General features: G+C 34.8%; 1 protein-coding gene and 1 pseudogene across 2 annotated transcripts in view; one reads left to right on the top strand and one right to left on the bottom strand.

Moving 5' to 3' along the window:
• The window catches only part of LOC125675590 (ATP-dependent DNA helicase RecQ-like), a 9,567-nt pseudogene extending 6,784 nt beyond the window's left edge, over positions 1–2,783 (bottom strand).
• The window catches only part of LOC125675594 (galectin-9B-like), a 36,101-nt gene extending 26,921 nt beyond the window's left edge, over positions 1–9,180 (top strand). For both annotated transcript variants that reach the window (XM_048913350.2, XM_048913349.1), the window contains exons 2-4: positions 6,521–6,593; positions 8,134–8,225; positions 8,639–9,180. In XM_048913350.2, the coding sequence (XP_048769307.1) occupies positions 6,585–6,593; positions 8,134–8,225; positions 8,639–9,017 (480 nt within the window). In that variant the 5' untranslated portion in view covers positions 6,521–6,584 and the 3' untranslated portion in view covers positions 9,018–9,180. The remainder of the gene's footprint in view (positions 1–6,520; positions 6,594–8,133; positions 8,226–8,638) is intronic.
• Positions 9,181–22,663: the final 13,483 nt, after the last annotated feature.

The following is a 22,663-nucleotide window of genomic DNA, read 5'->3' as shown; positions in this document are numbered from 1 at the left end:
AAGGTACTAAGCAATATGCTATTAATAAAGTAAAATTTCAATCTGCTAAGCAGGAAATTCCCACCGAAGTGCTGGTATATGGTACTGGTATATGGATTTAAGTATTCTTTCGCCATTTTCACGGTATTTGTGCAAATTATGTTGCACTAGGAGCAAAAAATAAAAATCCACATAGCACATTTTTGACATGTTGCCTAGAAAGTACAATATGTATGTGTACAAGAACCTAAATTTTTTTTTGTATAAACATTCTTATAAAAAAAGTTATTCCACGTCAGATTTTAGTAAACTTATGCAAAGATAATGTTCATGGCCAAATTTCTTATTGGTTTGGACTATGTACCAGAAAGAAGTAAATTAAAAAGAAAATGTTGTGGTTTTCTTTGAAAAAAAAAAAATCATATAAATGTCATACTAATATTTTTGCCCAATTTGTCTCCAATCTTTTAGGTTTATTTACATTTACAAATACTCATAAGACCTATATGATTATCATGTGAAAATGACATTGAATATTCCTAAATTCAAATTAATCTATCATAATATTCAGTATGTCTTCATTTCATTCTTCATAAATTTTGAAAATACATAGATATTTTTGTTGCGGACACTACAGGTCATCATACATTACATATCCAATATATTGTCATTTATTTTAAAATCAATGTTGATAAATGTTTCTTTCTCGACTAATTCACGTGTCGTAGGATCAACTCTGGAAAATTAGACATCAAAAGTTGTAGAATGGGTTTTATTTTAAATGGAATTACCATATAACATTGACCATTAATTTTCCCTCATTATATATTGTTATGCAGTTTCAAAAAATATTGATGGTGTCACAGATGTTCATTCTATTAAACATGTTCTAAGGAATGATTTTATAGATTAAATTTCATAAATTAAAGAATAGTGATGACTCTTGTTTTCTTTCAAATTTTATATTGTTGCGGACACTACAAATATACTGAAGTATTTCTGATTGAATCCATCTTTGATTTGATTGAAGTAAATTTAAAACCTTAACCTCCAACTTGTTTTCTTGAAAAAAATCTATGAAATCAAAAAGCTGTTGCGGACTCTACAGGGTTGCGGACACTACAAAACACAATATATCTGTCAGAAAACTTAGCAATACTGAGCTAGAGTCTGTTTCTTTGGTAGACACATTAGTAACTGTATTGCCTCTTACCAGTAAGAGTATAGAAGTTTAATTCATCAGGCATTCCAAAATATGCACATGTTGCGGACACTACAGAATGTTTGGGACATTTTTATGCCAGTTAGAGAAAAATGCGTAATTTTTTTCTGGCTTTGAATAACCCACTCAAACTTTTTTATGATGTTTCATTCAGTATTCAACTCAATTTTCAATGCAAAACAAAAGTTGAAATAATGAATTAACATGTAAATTTTTTTCTTGTAAGTTTAAACATTGGAATTTTATACAATTGCATGACGTACAGGCATTTTCACATATTTAAACATTATTTCGCTAATATTTTTTCGATTTACATACAGTAAATTGCATGTAAAAGTGGAATAACTTCTCACTGATCTGGTTTCTATTACCAAAAGCCTCTTCTATAAATCTCTTTGAACAAAAACTTGAAAATAAAGCCATTTTTGAGCTGTAACAGCATAACACACAAAATATCCCTTTTTTCAGTTGTACATGTATATCTTGAATATTTTTTTTAAATAGAACATGGGACTTTTATATATCATTGGATTTGTTAAAGGTACCATTTGGTCAATATTTGGTCATATTTGTTATGGGTTTAATCATATATATTGATGTAGAATGCATTATAACATTAGCAAGTATGATTTATCACCAATACTGTGAAAATCGCGTTTTGCATACGACCCTAATTTAACAAAATGCAGATGTGAATAACATTAATCTCAAGTTCGTTGTAGTGAATATGGGAAATTTCTTTCAACTGTAAGTAACAAAATAGTATAATCTATTTTGGTATATTCCCTATACTCTTTTTCATATGGAGTGCATTGAACAAAAAACGGGATATAACAACACATCTACACGTATAATTTACGTCATGCGGCTTATAAATGGGTAGTCCTTGGTGTCATATTAAAACAGTATAACAGCAAACACATTTTTTAATTTCGAAATATCACAATATTGAAATTTATTTTCTGTAAATAAGTAAATATACGGTTTACCTACCAATGAACAACAGTATGGGCTTCATCAACAACAAATAATCGGAAGGACTTGGATGATGACAACATATTCCGCCATTTGTCATTCTGTAAAACAGCTTCTGGTGAAGTGAAGAGAAATTGGTATTCACCAGCAAGGATCCCATCGTCCTCGTTCGCATCTTTACCAATGTAGGTTGCTGTAAATCCTTTTGATTTCAAAAATTCAGTCTGTTCCTTCATAATAGCAAGGAGGGGACTAACAATAAGTACGTGTGCAAGTTGTGGTTGGTACATGCGTTCGTAAAACAAAGGAAATGCCATGTAACAAGAGTGATTTTCCACCACAAGTTTTCAGGGAGAGGAACACATCCCGATTATCTAAAAGACTACTAATTGCCTTTTCTTGTTGAGCACTTAGCTTTTCCACTTCAAAAACTTCTCCGACTTTCGTCAATAATGGCGCTTCCATACTTGATTGTTTTCCGAATATCATTTTGAAAGGTGTTACGTGATTGGTCGGGCTCTCCGAGTAAAGTTTACTCGGACGTGATTTGATTGGTTACCCCCGTCATGCATAATTAATGAGAAACGAGCAAAAATAGCATCAGACAACCACGGGTATGAGGGAGCTTGAGTGGACTCAAAACCGTGGTTTGCGACGATGCGTCCGAGTCTTCTTACCGGTTACGGAAAAGGACGAGCGCGTGATCCGATTGTACATACACGAAAGTGCTATGACGTCACAGTAAGTATTATAAAATTGAAAAGCAACAAAACATTTGAGAAAGGTAAGAGTCTAATAATAAAATGAACAATACTTACCCGACCTTGTGGACACATCCTAAAATATGACAATGCGTACAATTAAATATTTGGTATTAGTATTGAAACAGAATTTTAGAAATGTTTGTTCACAAAGCTGTCAACATCTGGCCTAAGTGAATACAAACAAGAAATATTACAGTGAGTAGTTAATCGTAAATACATCAATATTGTTATAATCAGTTATAATAACACGTTCTTTGCATACAAGACATTAATTATTAAAGACAAAAATGTCCCCTTTTGTTTGTTCCGTGTGATACATAAGTATTCAGTTTATTCTTCCATAAATTTTCTCTAAAGCGAGGATAAATGTTATCTTCGTAAAGTTTTTCAATTCCTATTATAGAATAATCGCCAATACTATGAGAATCCGTATAGAAATGAAATGAAAATATCCCTGATTGATAATAGATAACTGAAAAAAATGTAAAAAAAAAAAAAAAAAAAAAAAAAAAAATTCTTAATAATTGACTTCTGGCATTATCATATTTGTTACATACAAAGAAAAAAATTATATGAGTCCTCAGGTAAACCACAAGAGCAATTGGGACTTCCAATGATATTTTTTTCTAAATAAATCATAATTCAAAATGCAGTTATGTCTGAGTTTGGTGTGAATGATGTTTTATTGAAAGTATATTTTAGATATTTTATTGAAAGTAGACATTAACGGCAAACTGACAACTCAACTGTATGACAAACGGGATGATTTCAGTTTCTCCATCGTCAACTTCCCATTTTTATGTAGCAATATTCCATTATCACCTGCATATGGTGTTTATATATCTCAACTGATTCGATATGCAAGAGCTTGTTCTGTGTATAGTCAGTTTTTAAATCGAGGTAAGCTACTGACAAACAAGTTGATGGTACAGGGGTTTCAACAGTCTCGATTGAAGTCAGCATTTTGCAAATTCTATGGTCGTTATAACGATCTAGTTCGTCAATACAATCTCGCATTGGGTCAAATGCTGTCTGACGTGTTTCATACTGATTGTTAAGCCGTTCTTGGCACACTGATTTTGACTGCGGATAACTCCGTTTACCTGATCAGGATATGGGGCTCACGGCGGGTGTGACCGGTCAACAGGGGATGCTTACTCCTCCTAGGCACCTGATCCCACCTCTGGTGTGTCCAGGGATCCGTGTTTGCCCAACTATGTATTTTGTATTGCTTGTAGGAGTTATAAGATTGATCCCTGTTCGTTATCTTCACCTTGCATGTTAAGTTTTCTATTTTCATAATAAAAAATATGAGGGTTTGGTGGGGATATTTTAAATACTGTTTTTAAATCTAATTTGTTCATTATTGTCTACAATGCATTTACATATATATTTGTATATTTATATATAAACACCCTTAAATGGATTGAATAGCCAAAAATATGCTGAACATGCGTCGAATTATTTATTTTATTTGAAAATTGAATACATTTTATCACAATGTAATCATATACACTCTCCCGATGATCAATGTTTTTTTTATTGAACATTTCATCTTTCTGTCACGTATTATCATGCAAACCAATTATCCCAAACATTACTTGTAGAAAATAAAGCTCTTTAAAAATCTATAAATTCTAAGTAACTTGAATTACTATAATAGAAATGTTATAATTAATCAAACAAAATCAAACACTAGCATTGAATTCTTTTTAAAAAGATCAGCTTGTGAATAGTAATGGTGAAATCTATCATTATCTTTAAACGGCCAAACCTTCTTTGTGCAATACCATGTGAGGTCCCACCTCATTCGGAGGGATGCCGTATGAAACATGTTATATGGACTTTCTGTATTGGGGAACCTTCAAATTTTTGCATATGATCGGTTTTTAAATCAAGGCAGGTTAAAGACAAATAAGTTGATGTTACAGGCGTTTAAGCAGTCTTGTTGAAAGTGATAATCACCATTTTCGCAAATTCTATGATCATTATAACGATCTAATTTATCAATACAACCTGTCATTAGGTTGAATTCTGTCCGATGTGTTTCATACCAATTGTTAGGCCGTTCTTTACATTTTTATTTGTATATATACAATGTTATGATACATATATATTGATACAAAGTGACATATAGGTCCGTTTGGGCCGGGTGTTCAATGGTTTATGTACTTTGTAAAATGTTGTGAAAATTGTATTTTAAAACACATGTCACTATAATAATATATTACTTACTTTACTTGGGAGTCCGGGCTAGAATAGGTCCTTAGCACCCCTTGCTTGTCGTACGAGGCGACGAAATGGGGGCGAGCCTTTGGATGAGACCGCAAAAACCGAGGTCCCGTGTCACAGCAGGTGTGGCACGATAAAGATCCCTCCCTGCTCAAAGGCCGTAAGCGCCGAACATAGGCCTAAAGTTTGTAGCCCTTCACCGGCAATGCATCGCCACCTCTCCATGCAAGGTGAAGATAACGAACAGTGATCAATCTCATAACTCCTACAAGCAATACAAAATAGATAGTTGGGCAAACACGGACCCCTGGACACACCAGAGGCGGGATCAGGTGCCTAGGAGGAGTAAACATCCCCTGTTGACCGGTCACACCCGCCGTGAGCCCCATATCCTGATCAGGTAAACGGAGTTATCCGCAGTAAAAATCAGTGTGCCAAGAACGGCTTAACAATCGGTATGAAACACGTCAGACAGCATTTGACCCAATGCGAGATTGTATTGACGAACTAGATCGTTATAACGACCATAGAATTTGCGAAATGCTGACTTCAATCGAGACTGTTGAAATCCCTGTACCATCAACTTGTTTGTCAGTAGCTTACCTCGATTTAAAACCTGACTATACCCAGAACAAGCTCTTGCATATCGAATCAGTTGAGATATATAAACACCATATGCAGGTGATAATGGAATATTGCTACATAAATGTGGGAAGTTGACGATGGAGAAGCTGAAATTATCCCGTTTGTCATACAGTTGAGTTGTTAGTTTGCCGTTAATGTCTACTTTCAATAAAATATCTAAGTATGAAGCAGAAGTGGACGACTCTGTGGTGTCCTTTATTTCGAGCTCACAGGGATATATCAAATCGACATATGAATGAAAGCTATCATTGTTAATAGACAAAACGTCATCGATATATCTAAAAGTCGAATTGAAGGTCACACAGAGAGATTTTTTCTTCTCACGTAGAAGTCTCCATATGAGTGAAAAATTCTCTAGTGGGACGTTAAACAATATACAACCAACCAACATACTAATTGTGACTACAGATTACTCCGCTTACCTGACCAAAATAAAGGGCTCGCGGCGGCTTTGATAGATAAACAGGGGTGCTTACTCCTCCTAGGCATTTGGTCTAACCTCTGGTTTCTCCAGAGTCCCGTGTTTGCTCTATTTTAAACGCTGTGTTTTTTATAGGAATTATGAGTGTTATCACTCTTCGCTTTTTTCACCTTTTCATCTGTCTTACATGCATTTTTTACTTTGTGTATTTTTTTTTCCAATCCATTGTCTAATCACAATGTATGTCATAGACATTAATTGTTTATTATGTGAACTTTATAGGAAGTGAAATCTCCCTCCTTGATCGGTAACATTTCAGAACTGACTCTAGAGATAAAGAATTACAATGGCGTATGTGAGTATGGTTGTCTTTGTATTTCCATCATCAACTTCCCATATTTATGTAGCAATATTCCATTATCACCTATATAATTTTATGGTGTTTATGCCCCTCAACTGATTCGATACGCAAGAGCTTGTTCTGCATATGATCACTTTTTAAATTGAGGCAGACTGCTGATAGATATCCTGATGTTACAGGATCTTCAACAGTCTCGTTTAAAGTCAATATTTCACAAATTCTATGGTCGTTATAACGATCTAATTTACAAATACAAATTGTCATTGGGTCAAATGGTATATGACGTGCTTCATATCAATTGTTAGGCCGTTTTTTATATACCGATTTTGACTGCGGAGAATTCCGTTTACCTGATCAAGATATAGGGTTCACGTCGGATGTAACCGATCGACAGGGGATGCTTACTCCTCTTAGACACCTGATCCCACCTCTGGTATGTCCAGGGCCCCGGGTTTGCGCTACTCTTAATGTTGTATGTTTTATAGGAGTTATGAGATTGATCACTTCGTTATTTCATGTTTTCATAAAAAAGCATCCCTCTCCTTCTTTCAATATATATGCACATTTGGATTGAATTATTATCTGCATAGTGTAGTACATGATCGTTGACTATGTGATCATTTTTGTGCGTCTTTCATCTTCAACTTATTACTTCTTCTCAGATACTACTGGTAAAAATATATGTAATTCTTTTCCAGACCTGGACACCAAACAAATAAAGTGAGTGCAAAGCAAAAACAAAATGAAGGTCAAAGTATATGGTAAAACAAGTCAGAAATAGTTGAATTGACCGCAACCGAAGTGGAAAGATATTGAAAATTGACCACACAGCATTGTATAACTCTTGATCAAGGTCATCCAAGGTCGAGTTCAGTATATAAATTATGATTATTGTTTAGGTTATAAATATCTTTTCGAGATATCATAGATACACAAACATGTACTTTATACAAAGAATTCTTGCGACCACACAGTTTGTCATAGTCCAAATTTAAATTCAAAGTGTCTTGACAATAATCAAGCTTAAGGCCACTGATTTAGAAGTGTTAAAACTTGGTGTGGGAGATGACTGTTATGATTTATGTCAGTCGGCAATTGGTAAATTTATTAAAAATATTTTACATGCGATAGCTATAATTGGAGGGACAGCTGAAACTTCAATTTGGCACAAATGTTGCTTTTGATCAGGCAGATATTGTGGCTCCAAACTGTTCCGTATTAGTCAATATTTCAAGGTCACTGAAAAAGGTTAGATCGAATAGCTTGTTTAGAAGATGATTTTACAATAAAACAAAAACGTTGAAAATCCTTAAACGTCACTTCCGATCATTGAAACGGAAACCATTTGACATACGCAATTCATGCCAAAATAATAATGGTAATTACATGTAATAATAATAATAATAATATATATCAGATAGTTTGATATAGTTTGATATATAACTATTGTCAGATGACTGTCAAGACCCAAAGTCCCTTGATAGAAGTGGTGTTTATGTACTCTCTTGACAATGAAGGTTTCATTGTCTTTCAGGTTTCGCTGGTCAATCTGAAGAAAAAAATTGTAAAGAATGAAGATTTCTCCTTGACAGCCGAGTGCGATGTGGACCAATTTGATGAAGAAGGGTACTTACATTTTAGAGAACTTTGATGTACAATGGTGAACAAATATGAAAAAATTAAAGAAACTTACCAGGATAATGATTCTTACAATTAATGAAAATATTTTTTGGATAAATTCTTTGACGCTGAGACATTGGTGTAGGTAAATTAAGATGACGTTCCCATTTCTTTACAGCAGAATAGAACAACATAGATAGCAGAGAAGGGGAAAAAATCACAATAATTACCAATACTGTTACAGCAAATAAAATTTCAATTCATTAAAATATTTCATAAACTCGGAAAACTGTAAGATTATGAATGCTATATCATTTGTGGGTACAGTACATGTACATAAATAGAACTAAATACAGGTCATTATAGTACTACATGTAACTATCATGAAATATAAAAATGTTGTGTTGTTTTGTTCACAGTGGGGTCGCTATCAACTTTCTAGAGAAACCTCCCCAAGTACCTCCCCAAGAAGGAGACGAAATAATTTTTCACTTCAACCCAAGGCCTAAACCTCCTTCAAGAATAATCCTGAACACGTTTCGTAAAGGCCAATGGGGAACAGAGGTGATCCTGGAGGGCAACAGTGTTAGAACACAAATTTTCAAAAAGATGTTTGTGCTGTCTTTAAAGGTTCTTTCTCACGATGGAGGTGGAAGCGAATTTTTGGTGTTTCTGAATGGATCGCTGTTGACGACGTATAGATGTCGTCTTGATATCACCAAAACTGAGTACATCGGCTTTTCCCCAGCTCTTCGCGTTGTAGCACATAAGAACTTTAAAGAAGAGGCAAAGTTGTAAACAACTTCCTTCTGATATCAATTTCGAGATGCTGTTCTGTAACATATATTATCTAACGTAACTTTGAATATCTTCGTAGAATTAAAAATTGTCCAATTAAAGCGATGTTTATTCTATATTGGTGTATTATTAGCATGCATTTCAATAAACACATTCAATCCATGTTGAACCAGTTAAATTACTGTGTACAACGTTATAATGTTCCTCGGAAACTTCTTCTTCCTCCTCCTCCTCCTCTTCTTCTTTTTTCTTCTTCTTCTTCTTCTTCTTCTTCTTCTTCTTCTTCTTCAGGTCTTCCGTTTGTAATGGAAAACCTTATTGTTATTGTAAGATTTTTTTCTCTATTATTATTTTTCTTACAGTTTTTGTGCATGGGATTTCTCGGATATGACCTGACCGATTTTTTGTGAATTTTTCAAGAGTGGCAGATATTATTTCACTTGAACTCGATACATTTTCTTGTATTTTGATTACGTCACTTATTACATGTACGTAACATATTGACGTTTTCCCGACTTTTAGAGGGTCACTTTGTCCTTGAGTGTTCTCAGAAACTATAAAAGATATCAACTTGAAATCACCGATTTTAAAGGAAACTTGGTAGACGTGACATAACGTATTGAAGCCAAGTTATTTGTTTTTAAGTTCTGCAACAGCTGGTGTCTGGAACATGGTCATTGATTACGTTATCAGATATATGTAGGGGAATAACGTATGTAACTTTGATGTTCTAGATCTCTTACACGAAAAATATTTTGTATAGCACTATAGAACACAAAGTACTCAACATGTTATTCTAAATAATGCGCAGACTTCAAAATTATTTTGGAATGTCAGCATATGGCCTCGTTTTAAAACGTAAACAAAGGTAGTGATTGTTCCTTCGCCAAACGCTCGATCGCCAATTAGAAGTGATTATGATGGGGTCTTTCGGATATGACCTCTGTCGCAGCAGGCGTTGACACGTTAAAGAACCCTCACTGTTACGGCTCATGAGCACTAAGAATAGGTCTAAATTTGTGGTACTTCACCTATAACTGGTGACTTCTCAATATGAATAAACAATTTTCAAAGGGGCGTCAAACAAACATCATATGAGGGATTTTAAATGAAATATTAGCAGGTGGTACTGGGATTAGTGGCTAATTTTATTGTAGAAGTATTTTACCAGAGAATCAAATGCATATCGTCCCTATTAATTAGTTTATATTTGGTACAAGATACATAATTTTGACAGCATATGTCAGAAGACGTAATCGACTCCGAATGCTTTGGAAATAATCAGACATCATGCCTCTAAATGTGGATCTCGTATTTCAGAATTTTTTAAAGAATTTATTCTAATTTAATTGATGGCAAACAAGTGTTTTTCTTCTTTCTTTTATCTTTAGGAACCGTGGAATTCCTTCTAATACTGACGAGTACATTCACCTACTAGTGTCTTGATTTGAATATCGATTTGCATAAAGTATTTCATTTATTGCACGAATTAATCGAATTGATGCGCGCATTAATTGAATTGTTGCTCTCTTCAATTGACTTGTAACGTGCACCAATTCAATAATTTGTTTGAAGAGAGCAACAATTCGATCATTGCGCGCATCAATTCAGCAGAAAGAATTATGTTATCAATAATTTAATTAATGCATGCAATAATTCAGAATGGAAGATAACATGAATTATTGGAAGGTATCTTTAATTGAATTGTTGCGCGCATCAAATGAATTAATGGTATCTTCAAATAATTAAAGATACTAGTACATGTATCTTCAATTATTTCAGGTTATATTAATTTTGCGTTCCATACAAAATGTGTCTATGAGAAAACAGTGCAAAATTAAGAAAAATGGTACCCCAAAAACATTAAGAAATAGATATCTTCTTTTATCCATTTTTAAAAAGAGGATTGTCAGTAGCATTTAACGTGAAATTATTATCAGTTGATACATGCAACATACTTATTTTATCATTTTTAATTGTTACTTAGATATATTATTTGAAGAATAAACAATCAAACATAAGATTGAACCTATAATTCTAGAAGGGTGGAATTACCTTAACAAGAAATGATTGTAAAACAGTTATGCCCCCATGATGTAAAATTGAAAAGGGTTATACACATGCATCATTTAATTGATAGTAGTGCCAAACCATTTCAAAATATTGAGCAGACAATATCTTCCTATGTTCGGAGTGGACTAACCATGTGACCTAACAATGAATAGGGGTCATCTACTCATTATGCTATACCTGTTCACCAAGTTTGGTGTCTATCAAGTAATTGATTCTGTAAGGATACAGGAGACAATACATTACTATGTCCAGTTTAACCCTTGACATTGGACCAGGTGACTTCAAAATCAACAGGGGTCATCTACTCCTCAAGATATACCAGTGTACTAAATTTGATGTCTGTCAAGCAAATGGCTCTCCAGATATTGAACAGACAGTATATTCAAATGTCCAGATTGACCCTTGCCCTTTGACCATGTGACCTCAACGCCAATAGGGCCATCTTCATTTGAAGATGTACCAGTGCACCAAGTTTGATATCTGTCCAGCCAAGGGTTCTCTAGACATTGAGCGGTCAGTATATTTCTATGTCCAGTTTGACCCTTGACCTTTTACCATGTGATCTCAAAATAAATAGGGGTCATCTACTCCTTAGGATGTACCAGTGTACCAAATTTGATGACTGTCAAGCAAACGGTTCGCAAGACGTAGAGCGGACAGTGTCTTCCTATGTCCAGAGTAGATTGACCCTTAATCTTTGGACCTAAAAATCAATAGGGGTTCTCTTCTTCTCATAATCAAAAAAACACATGTAATATCATTACGATCAAGTGAATGGTTTTCAAGATATTGGGCGGACAACATGTGGTCTACCGATCGAAAGACCGATAGGTGCAAAGCAATATGCCACTCTTCATTGAAGGGGGGGGGATAATTATTTGTATTATTACTATACGATAGTTTAGATCATTTGTCTTGTTACAAAGAATGAAAGTACGCCAACCAAGCAGCTCCAGTCTGATGTACAGTGCATGCGCAAAGATTAATCTTAGATACTTCGTGCACACTGCCTAGACATACAGGTATATAACGAAGGAATAAAGGATATTCTTCACATTTATCTATTTAGGGAATTCAGATTACAACTGACCGAGATAACTATGCATCACTGTTTTCTCTAGATAGTGGTCCAAAAATATAACGTCAGTGCATCAGCCTGTCTTTCATACACGTGTACGTGCAAATGTACGAAAGGCGTCGGAATACAGATATTGTTAACATCTATTCAGATTACGCATGTACTACCACATAATCAAACCTGTTTGTATTTTTAAATACAGGGATATATATGATGAATGTAAATGTATTTAAAGGAATAAAAGAAATCGGCCCTGTCCGCAGGCCGAAAAATAGAAATACATTATTTATGAATATAATACGCACGTGCAAAAGTCATATCCGTACACAAGAAGCCCGGAACAAATTATTCGGACTAAATTGAGCATATTCTATGTTTTGATCTGCAAACAGGAACGAATGTTATGCTTAGCGTACCCAGCCCTTTCCGTTTATCATGCAACTTTTCTTTTTTATAACTTGCTTGTTTCCACGTGCTATGATTTCATGGTTGAAACGCGGAATATCATAAACCATTGTCAAAATCAGCAAACGCAAAGTTATCATATTGTAAATATTGTATAAACTACCATCCGGGAAATTCAACATTTTACAATATGACATTACTTTGACGTTTCTCATTATTTTCTATTAGGCCTGCTTGTAACCTTCATTTACTTGTGTATTTTAAACTGTTTTATAACAATTTAGTTGTAAAAGTAAGATAACTATATTTAATTTCTTCAGTTTGTATCGCTGATTGTGTATTTTGAACTATTTTATACATGTAACAGTTTAGCTGAAAATAGTAAGATAACTATTTGATTTCTTTAATTTGTATCTTTAGACGAAAAGAATTTTGATTTACATCTGATCCAGCTTCTGTAATTCCGTGAGACACGGGTCATTAGATTTGTAACAATCATCAGAAATAAATTATACAACATGCAAATTTTCTCATACCTTCTATCTCTCTCATGGCAGAATTTAAGATACGAAATATATATTGTCGTAAAAAAAACAAGAAAGAAGTGATCTTAAGCTAGAAAATTCGAAATAAATGACAATGTAGGTAAAATTGATCATTAGATTGTTAGATACATAGATTATTAATTCTTATAGCATAGCAGATCTAGACATTCTTCATTCTATTGATTTGAGTTCAAATGTTTTAGGGAATGCATTGAACACAATTAAGAAAATATCTTCGAAATTGTTAAATGCAACAAAAAATACAAAACCAAATCAAGGGGAAAAAAAACCCTATCAACCAAAAAAAAAAAAAAAAAAAAAACCAAAAAAAAAAAAAAAAAAAAAACAAAAACCGAAGCAAACAATCAAACAAACAAAACACCAAAATATGATTTTTTAAAAAATGGATGCTTGGGATGATGTATATTTTTTGGCTTAGTTTGGTTGTAATAAGTCTTAAAAAAAAAAACACCTTAAAAAATCGGGGACATGTACATTTGCTACAAGTAGAATGAATGTTCAACAGTGGAAATATATATATATATATATAAAGCACGGAAATAGCAATGAACTCTTAAATGAACATAACTGCCCTAAGTGAAGATATATTTAATATAAAGCACAGAAAATTTCACTTTATTTGGATACCCACTTCCGCCCCTACCCGGGGTTGAACTCACGACCTGCGGAACCAAATCTCCTAGCAGCATGTTACAAGCGCACTAGACCGCTCGACCATCTAGGCAAGTCAAAAAACTTGCTTTCGATGACGATGGAATTCTCGCCATGCTGTCACACGCAAGACGGTCATTGAGAATGGAAAAATGTTTGGATACCCACTTCCGCCCCTAAATAACTGTATCCCATAGACACAGAGAAACATAGACACAGAGAAACACAGACACAGAGAAACACAGATACAGAGAAACACAGACACAGAGAAACACAGACACAGAGAAACATAGACACAGAGAAACATAGATACAGAGAAACATAGACACAGAGACACATAGACACAGAGAAACATAGACAGAGAGACACACAGATACAGAGAAACACAGACACAGAGAAACATAGACACAGAGAAACATAGACACAGAGAAACACAGATACAGAGAAACATAGACACAGAGAAACATAGACACAGAGAAACATAGATACACAGAAACATAGATACAGAGAAACATAGACAGAGAAAAACATAGACACAGAGAAACACAGACACAGAGAAACATAGACACAGATAAACATAGACACAGAGAAACATAGATACACAGAAACATAGATACAGAGAAACATAGACAGAGAGAAACACAGACACAGAGAAACACAGATACGGAGAAACACAGATACAGAGAAACACAGATACTGAGAAACATAGACACAGAGAAACATAGACACAGAGAAACATAGATACAGAGAAACACAGACACAGAGAAACATAGACACAGAGAAACATAGATACAGAGAAACATAGACACAGAAAAACATAGATACAGAGAAACATAGACACAGAAAAGCATAGACACAGAAAAACATAAATACAGAGAAACACAGATACAGAGAACCACAGACACAGAGAAACACAGATACAGAGAAACACAGATACAGAGAAACATAGACACAGAGAAACATAGATACAGAGACACATAGACACAGAGAAACATAGACACAGAGAAACATAGACACAGAGAAACACAGATACAGAGAAACACAGATACAGAGAAACACAGATACAGAGAAACATAGATACAGAGAAACACAGATACAGAGAACCACAGACACAGAGAAACATAGACACAGAGAAACATAGACACAGAGACACATAGACACAGAGAAACATAGATACAGAGAAACATAGACACAGAAAAACATAGATACAGAGAAACATAGATACAGAGAAATATAGACACAGAGAAACATAGACACAGAAAAACATAGATACAGAGAAACATAGATACAGAGAAACATAGACACAGAGAAACACAGAGAAACACAGATACAGAGAACCACAGACACAGAGAAACATAGACACAGAGAAACATAGACACAGAGACACATAGACACAGAGAAACATAGACACAGAGAAACATAGACACAGAGAAACACAGATACAGAGAAACACAGATACAGAGAAACACAGATACAGAGAAACATAGATACAGAGAAACATAGACACAGAGAAACATAGACACAGAGAAACATAGATACAGAGAAACATAGACACAGAGAAACACAGACACAGAGAAACATAGACACAGAGAAATACAGATACAGAGAAATACAGATACAGAGAAACACAGATACAGAGAAACATAGATACAGAGAAACATAGATACAGAGAAACATAGATACAGAGAAACACAGATACAGCGAAACATAGACACAGAGATACATAGATACAGAGAAACATAGATACAGAGAAACACAGACACAGAGAAACATAGATACAAAGAAACATAGACACAGAGACACATAGATACAGAGAAACATAGACACAGAGACACATAGACACAGAGAAACATAGATACAGAGAAACATAGACACAGAGAAACATAGATACAGAGAAACACAGACACAGAGACACATAGACACAGAGAAACATAGATACAGAGAAACATAGATACAGAGAAACATAGATACAGAGAAACATAGACACAGAGAAACATAGACACAGAGAAACATAGATACAGAGAAACATAGACACAGAGAAACATAGACACAGAGAAACATAGATACAGAGAAACACAGACACAGAGAAACACAGACACAGAGAAACACAGACACAGAGAAACATAGATACAGAGAAACATACACACAGAGACACATAGATACAGAGAAACACAGATACAGAGAAACACAGATACAGAGAAACATAGATACAGAGAAACATAGATACAGAGAAACATAGACACAGAGAAACATAGATACAGAGACACAGAGAAACATAGACACAGAGAAACATAGATACAGAGAAACACAGATACAGAGAAACACAGACACAGAGAAACACATACACAGAGAAACATAGACACAGAGAAACATAGATATAGAGAAACACAGACACAGACAAACATAAATACAGAGAAACATAGACACAGAGAAACATAGATACAGAGAAACATAGATATAGAGAAACATAGACACAGAGAAACATAGATACAGAGAAATACAGATACAGAGAAACATAGATACAGAGAAACATAGATACAGAGACACAGAGAAACATAGATACAGAGAAACATAGACACAGAGAAACACAGACACAGAGAAATACAGATACAGAGAAACACAGACACAGAGAAACACAGACACAGAGAAATACAGATACAGAGAAACATAGATACAGAGAAACACAGACACAGAGAAACATAGATACAGAGAAACATAGATACAGAGAAACATAGATACAGAGAAACATAGACACAGAGAAACATAGACACAGAGAAACATAGATACAGAGAAACATAGATACAGAGAAACATAGATACAGAGAAACATAGACACAGAGAAACATAGATACAGAGAAACATAGACACAGAGAAACAAAAAAACAAAAACCGAAGCAAACAATCAAACAAACAAAACACCAAAATATGATTTTTTTAAAAATGGATGCTTGGGATGATGTATATTTTTTGGCTTAGTTTGGTTGTAATAAGTCTTAAAAAAAAAAAAACACCTTCAAAAATCGGGGACATGTACATTTGCTACAAGTAGAATGAATGTTCAACAGTGGAAATATATATATATATATATATATACATAAAGCACGGAAATAGCAATGAACTCTTAAATGAACATAACTGCCCTAAGTGAAGATATATTTAATATAAAGCACAGAAAATTTCACTTTATTTGGATACCCACTTCCGCCCCTACCCGGGGTTGAACTCACGACCTGCGGAACCAAATCTCCTAGCAGCATGTTACAAGCGCACTAGACCGCTCGACCATCTAGGCAAGTCAAAAAACTTGCTTTCGATGACGATGGAATTCTCGCCACGCTGTCACACGCAAGACGGTCATTGAGAATGGAAAAATGTTTGGATACCCACTTCCGCCCCTAAATAACTGTATCCCATAGACACAGAGAAACATAGACACAGAGAAACATAGACAGAGAAAAACACAGATACAGAGAAACACAGATACAGAGAAACACAGACACAGAGAAACATAGATACAGAGAAACACAGACACAGAGAAACATAGACAGAGAGAAACATAGATAAAAAGAAACATAGACACAGAGAAACATAGATACAGAGAAACATAGACACAGAGAAACACAGACACAGAGAAACATAGATACAGAGAAACACAGATACAGAGAAACATAGACACAGAGAAACACAGACACAGAGAAACATAGATACAGAGAAACACAGACACAGAGAAACATAGACACAGAGACACATAGACACAGAGAAACACAGACACAGAGAAACATACACACAGAGAAACATACACACAGAGAAACATAGACACAGAGAAACACAGACACAGAGAAACATACACACAGAAAAACATAGACACATAGACACATAGACACAGAGAAACATAGACACAAAGACACATAGACACAGAGAAACACAGACACAGAGAAACATACACACAGAGAAAAATAGATACAGAGAAACATACACACAAAGAAACATAGATACAGAGAAGCACAGACACAGAGAAACATAGATACAGAGAAACACAGATACAGAGAAACATAGATACAGAGAAACACAGACACAGAGAAACATAGATACAGAGAAGCACAGATACAGAGAAACATAGACACAGAGAAACACAGACACAGAGAAACATAGATACAGAGAAACACAGACACAGAGAAACATAGACACAGAGACACATAGACACAGAGAAACATAGACACAGAGAAACATAGAAACATAGACACAGAGAAACATAGAAACATAGATACAGAGAAACACAGATACAGAGAAACACAGACACAGAGAAACATAGATACAGAGAAACATAGATACAGAGAAACACAGACACAGAGAAACATAGATACAGAGAAGCACAGACACAGAGAAACATAGATACAGAGAAACATAGATACAGAGAAACATAGATACAGAGAAACATAGACACAGAGACACATAGAAACACAGACACAGAGAAACATAGATACAGAGAAACATAGACACAGAGAAACATAGACACAGAAAAACATAGACAGAGAGAAACACAGACACAGAGAAACATAGACCCAGAGAAACATAGACACAGAAAAACATAGAAACATAGACACAGAGAAACATAGACACAGAAAAACATAGACACAGAAAAACATAGATACAGAGAAAAACAGACACAGAGAAACATAGACACAGAGAAACATAGAAACATAGACACAGAGAAACATAGAAACATAGATACAGAGAAACACAGATACAGAGAAACATAGATACAGAGAAACACAGACACAGAAAAACATAGATACAGAGAAAAATAGATACAGAGAAACATAGATACAGAGAAACATAGACACAGAAAAACACAGACACAAAGAAACACAGACACAGAGAAACACAGACACATAGAAACATAGACACAGAGAAACATAGAAGAGAGAGAGAGAGAGAGAGAGAGAGAGAGAGAGAGAGAGAGAGAGAGAGAGAGAGAGAGAGAGAGAGAGAGAGAGAGAGAGAGAGAGAGAAAGAGAGAGAATCACAGAGAGGCAGACAAAAAGTGACAATTTTTGTTTACATACACTACAAAGGAGGTTTCTTTACATGTATTACAAAGGAGGTTTGTTTACATGCATTACAGAGGAGGTTTGTTTACATGCAATACAGAGGAGGCTTGTTTACATACATTACAGAGGAGGTTTGTTTACATACACTACAGAGGAGGTTTGTTTACATACATTACAGAGGAGGTTTATTTACATGCGTTACAGAGGTTTGTTTACATGCATTATAGAGGAGGTTTGTTTACATACATTATATAGGAGGTTTTTTAACATGCACTACAGAGGAGGTTTGTTTACATACATTACAGAGGAGGTTTGTTTATTACAGATGATATTTGTTTATATGCATTACAGAGGTGTTTAGATGCATTACATAGGAGGTTTGTTTACATACATTACAGAGGAGGTTTGTTTACATACATTACAGAGGAGGTTTGTTTACATACATTACTTAGGAGGATTGTTTACATGCACTACAGAGGAGATTTGTTTACATGCATTACAGAGGAGGTTTGTTTATTACAGATGAGATTTGTTTAGATGCATTACATAGGAGGTTTGTTTACATGCATTACAGAGGAGGTTTGTTTACATGCATTACAGAGGAGGTTTATTTACATGCATTACAGAGGAGGTTTGTTTACATGCATTACAGAGGAGGTTTGTTTACATGCATTACAGAGGAGGTTTGTTTACATGCATTACAGAGGTTTGTTGATATGCATTAAATAGGAGGTTTGTTTACATGCAATACAAAGGAGGTTTGTTTATTACAGAGAAGTTTTGTTTATATACATTACAGAGGAGGTTTGTTTACATGCATTACAGAGGAGGTTTGTTTACATACATTGCAGAGGAGGTTTATTTATATACATTACAGAGGAGGTTTGTTTACATGCATTACAGAGGAGATTTGTTTACATGCATTACATAGGAGAGTTGTTTACATACATTACATAGGAGGTTTGTTTACATGCAATACAGAGGAGGTTTGTTTATATACGTTACAGAGGAGGTTTGTTTACATGCATTACAGAGGAGGTTTGTTTACATACATTACAGAGGAGGTTTGTTTACATGCAATATAGAGGAGGTTTGTTTACATGCATTACAGAGGAGAGTTGTTTATATACATGACATAGGAGGTTTGTTTACATGCATTACAGAGGAGAGTTGTTTATATACATGACATAGGAGGTTTGTCTACATGCAATACAGAGGAGGGTTGTTTATATACATGACAGAGGAGGTTTGTTTACATACATTAGAGAGGTTTTTTATACATACATTATAGAGGAGGTTTGTTTACATACACTACAGAGGAGGGTTGTTTACATACACTACAGAGGAGGTTTGTTTATATACACTACAGAGGAGGTTTGTTTACATACATTATAGAGGAGGTTTCTTAACATGCACTACAGAGGAGGTTTGTTTACATACATTACAGAGGAGGTTTGTTTACATACATTATAGAGGAGGTTTTTTAACATGCACTACAGAGGAGGTTTGTTTACATACATTACAGAGGAGGTTTGTTTATTACAGATGAGATTTGTTTATATGCATTACAGAGGTTTGTTTAAATGCATTACATAGGAGGTTTGTTTACATGCATTACAGAGGAGGTTTGTTTACATACACTAGAGAGGAGATTTGTTTACATGCATTACAGAGGTTTGTTAACATGCATTGCATAGGAGGTTTGTTTACATGCATTACATAGGAGGTTTGTATCGATGCATTACAGAGGAGGTTTGTTTACATGCATTACAGAGGAGGTTTGTTTACATACATTACAGAGGTTTGTTTACATGCATTATATAGGAGGTTTGTATCGATGCATTACAGAGGAGGTTTGCTTACATACATTACAGTGGAGGTTTGTTTACATACATTACAGAGGAGGTTTGTTTACATGCATTACAGAGGAGGTTTGTTTACATGCATTACAGAGGAGGTTTGTTTACATACATTGCAGAGTAGGTTTATTTACATACATTACAGAGGAGGTTTGTTTACATGCATTACAGAGGAGGTTTGTTTACATGCATTACAGAGGAGGTTTGTTTACATGCATTACAGAGGAGGTTTGTTTACATACATTGCAGAGGAGGTTTATTTATATACATTACAGAGGAGGTTTGTTTACATGTATTACAGAGGAGGTTTGTTTACATGCATTACAGAGGAGATTTGTTTACATGCATTACATAGGAGAGTTGTTTACATACATTACATAGGAGGTTTGTTTACATGCAATACAGAGATGGTTTGTTTATATACATTACAGAGGAGGTTTGTTTACATGCATTACAGAGGAGGTTTGTTTACATACACTACAGAGGAGGTTTGTTTACATGCAATACAGAGGAGGTTTGTTTACATGCATTACAGAGGAGAGATGTTTATATACATGACATAGGAGGTTTGTTTACATGCAATACAGAGGAGGTTTGCTTATATGCATTACAGAGGAGGTTTGTTTATATACAATACAGAGGAGGTTTGTTTACATACATTATAGAGGAGGTTTCTTAACATGCACTACAGAGGAGGTTTGTTTACATACATTACAGAGGAGGTTTGTTTATATACACTACAGAGGAGGTTTGTTTACATACATTATAGAGGAGGTTTGTTTATATACACTACAGAGGAGGTTAGTTTACATACATTATAGAGGAGGTTTCTTAACATGCACTACAGAGGAGGTTTGTTTACATACATTACAGAGGAGGTTTGTTTACATACATTACAGAGGAGGTTTGTTTACATACATTACAGAGGAGGTTTGTTTACATACATTATAGAGGAGGTTTTTTAACATGCACTACAGAGGAGGTTTGTTTACATACATTACAGAGGAGGTTTGTTTATTACAGATGAGATTTGTTTATATGCATTACAGAGGTTTGTTTAAATGCATTACATAGGAGGTTTGTTTACATGCATTACAGAAGAGGTTTGTTTACATACACTAGAGAGGAGATTTGTTTACATGCATTACAGAGGTTTGTTAACATGCATTGCATAGAAGGTTTGTTTACATGCATTACATAGGAGGTTTGTATCGATGCATTAGAGAGGAGGTTTGTTTACATGCATTACAGAGGAGGTTTGTTTACATACATTACAGAGGTTTGTTTACATGCATTATATAGGAGGTTTGTATCGATGCATTACAGAGGAGGTTTGCTTACATACATTACAGTGGAGGTTTGTTTACATACATTACAGAGGAGGTTTGTTTACATGCATTACAGAGGAGGTTTGTTTACATGCATTACAGAGGAGGTTTGTTTGCATACATTGCAGAGGAGGTTTATTTACATACATTACAGAGGAGGTTTGTTTACATGCATTACAGAGGAGGTTTGTTTACATGCATTACAGAGGAGGTTTGTTTACATGCATTACATAGGAGGTTTGTATCGATGCATTAGAGAGGAGGTTTGTTTACATGCATTACAGAGGAGGTTTGTTGACAAACATTACAGAGGTTTGTTTACATGCATTATATAGGAGGTTTGTATCGATGCATTACAGAGGAGGTTTGCTTACATACATTACAGTGGAGGTTTGTTTACATACATTACGGAGGAGGTTTGTTTACATACATTACAGAGGAGGTTTGTTTACATGCATTACAGAGGAGGTTTGTTTACATACATTGCAGAGGAAGTTTATTTACATACATTACAGAGGAGGTTTGTTTACATGCATTACAGAGGAGGTTTGTTTACATGCATTACAGAGGAGGTTTGTTTACATGCATTACAGAGGAGGTTTGTTTACATGCATTACAGAGGAGGTTTGTTTACAT

Source organism: Ostrea edulis, chromosome 3, assembly GCF_947568905.1.
Source record: "Ostrea edulis chromosome 3, xbOstEdul1.1, whole genome shotgun sequence".
Lineage (NCBI taxonomy): Eukaryota > Metazoa > Mollusca > Bivalvia > Ostreida > Ostreidae > Ostrea > Ostrea edulis.
The sequence above is the reverse complement of the archived record's forward strand: the minus strand, read 5'-3'. Positions and strand labels throughout refer to the sequence as shown.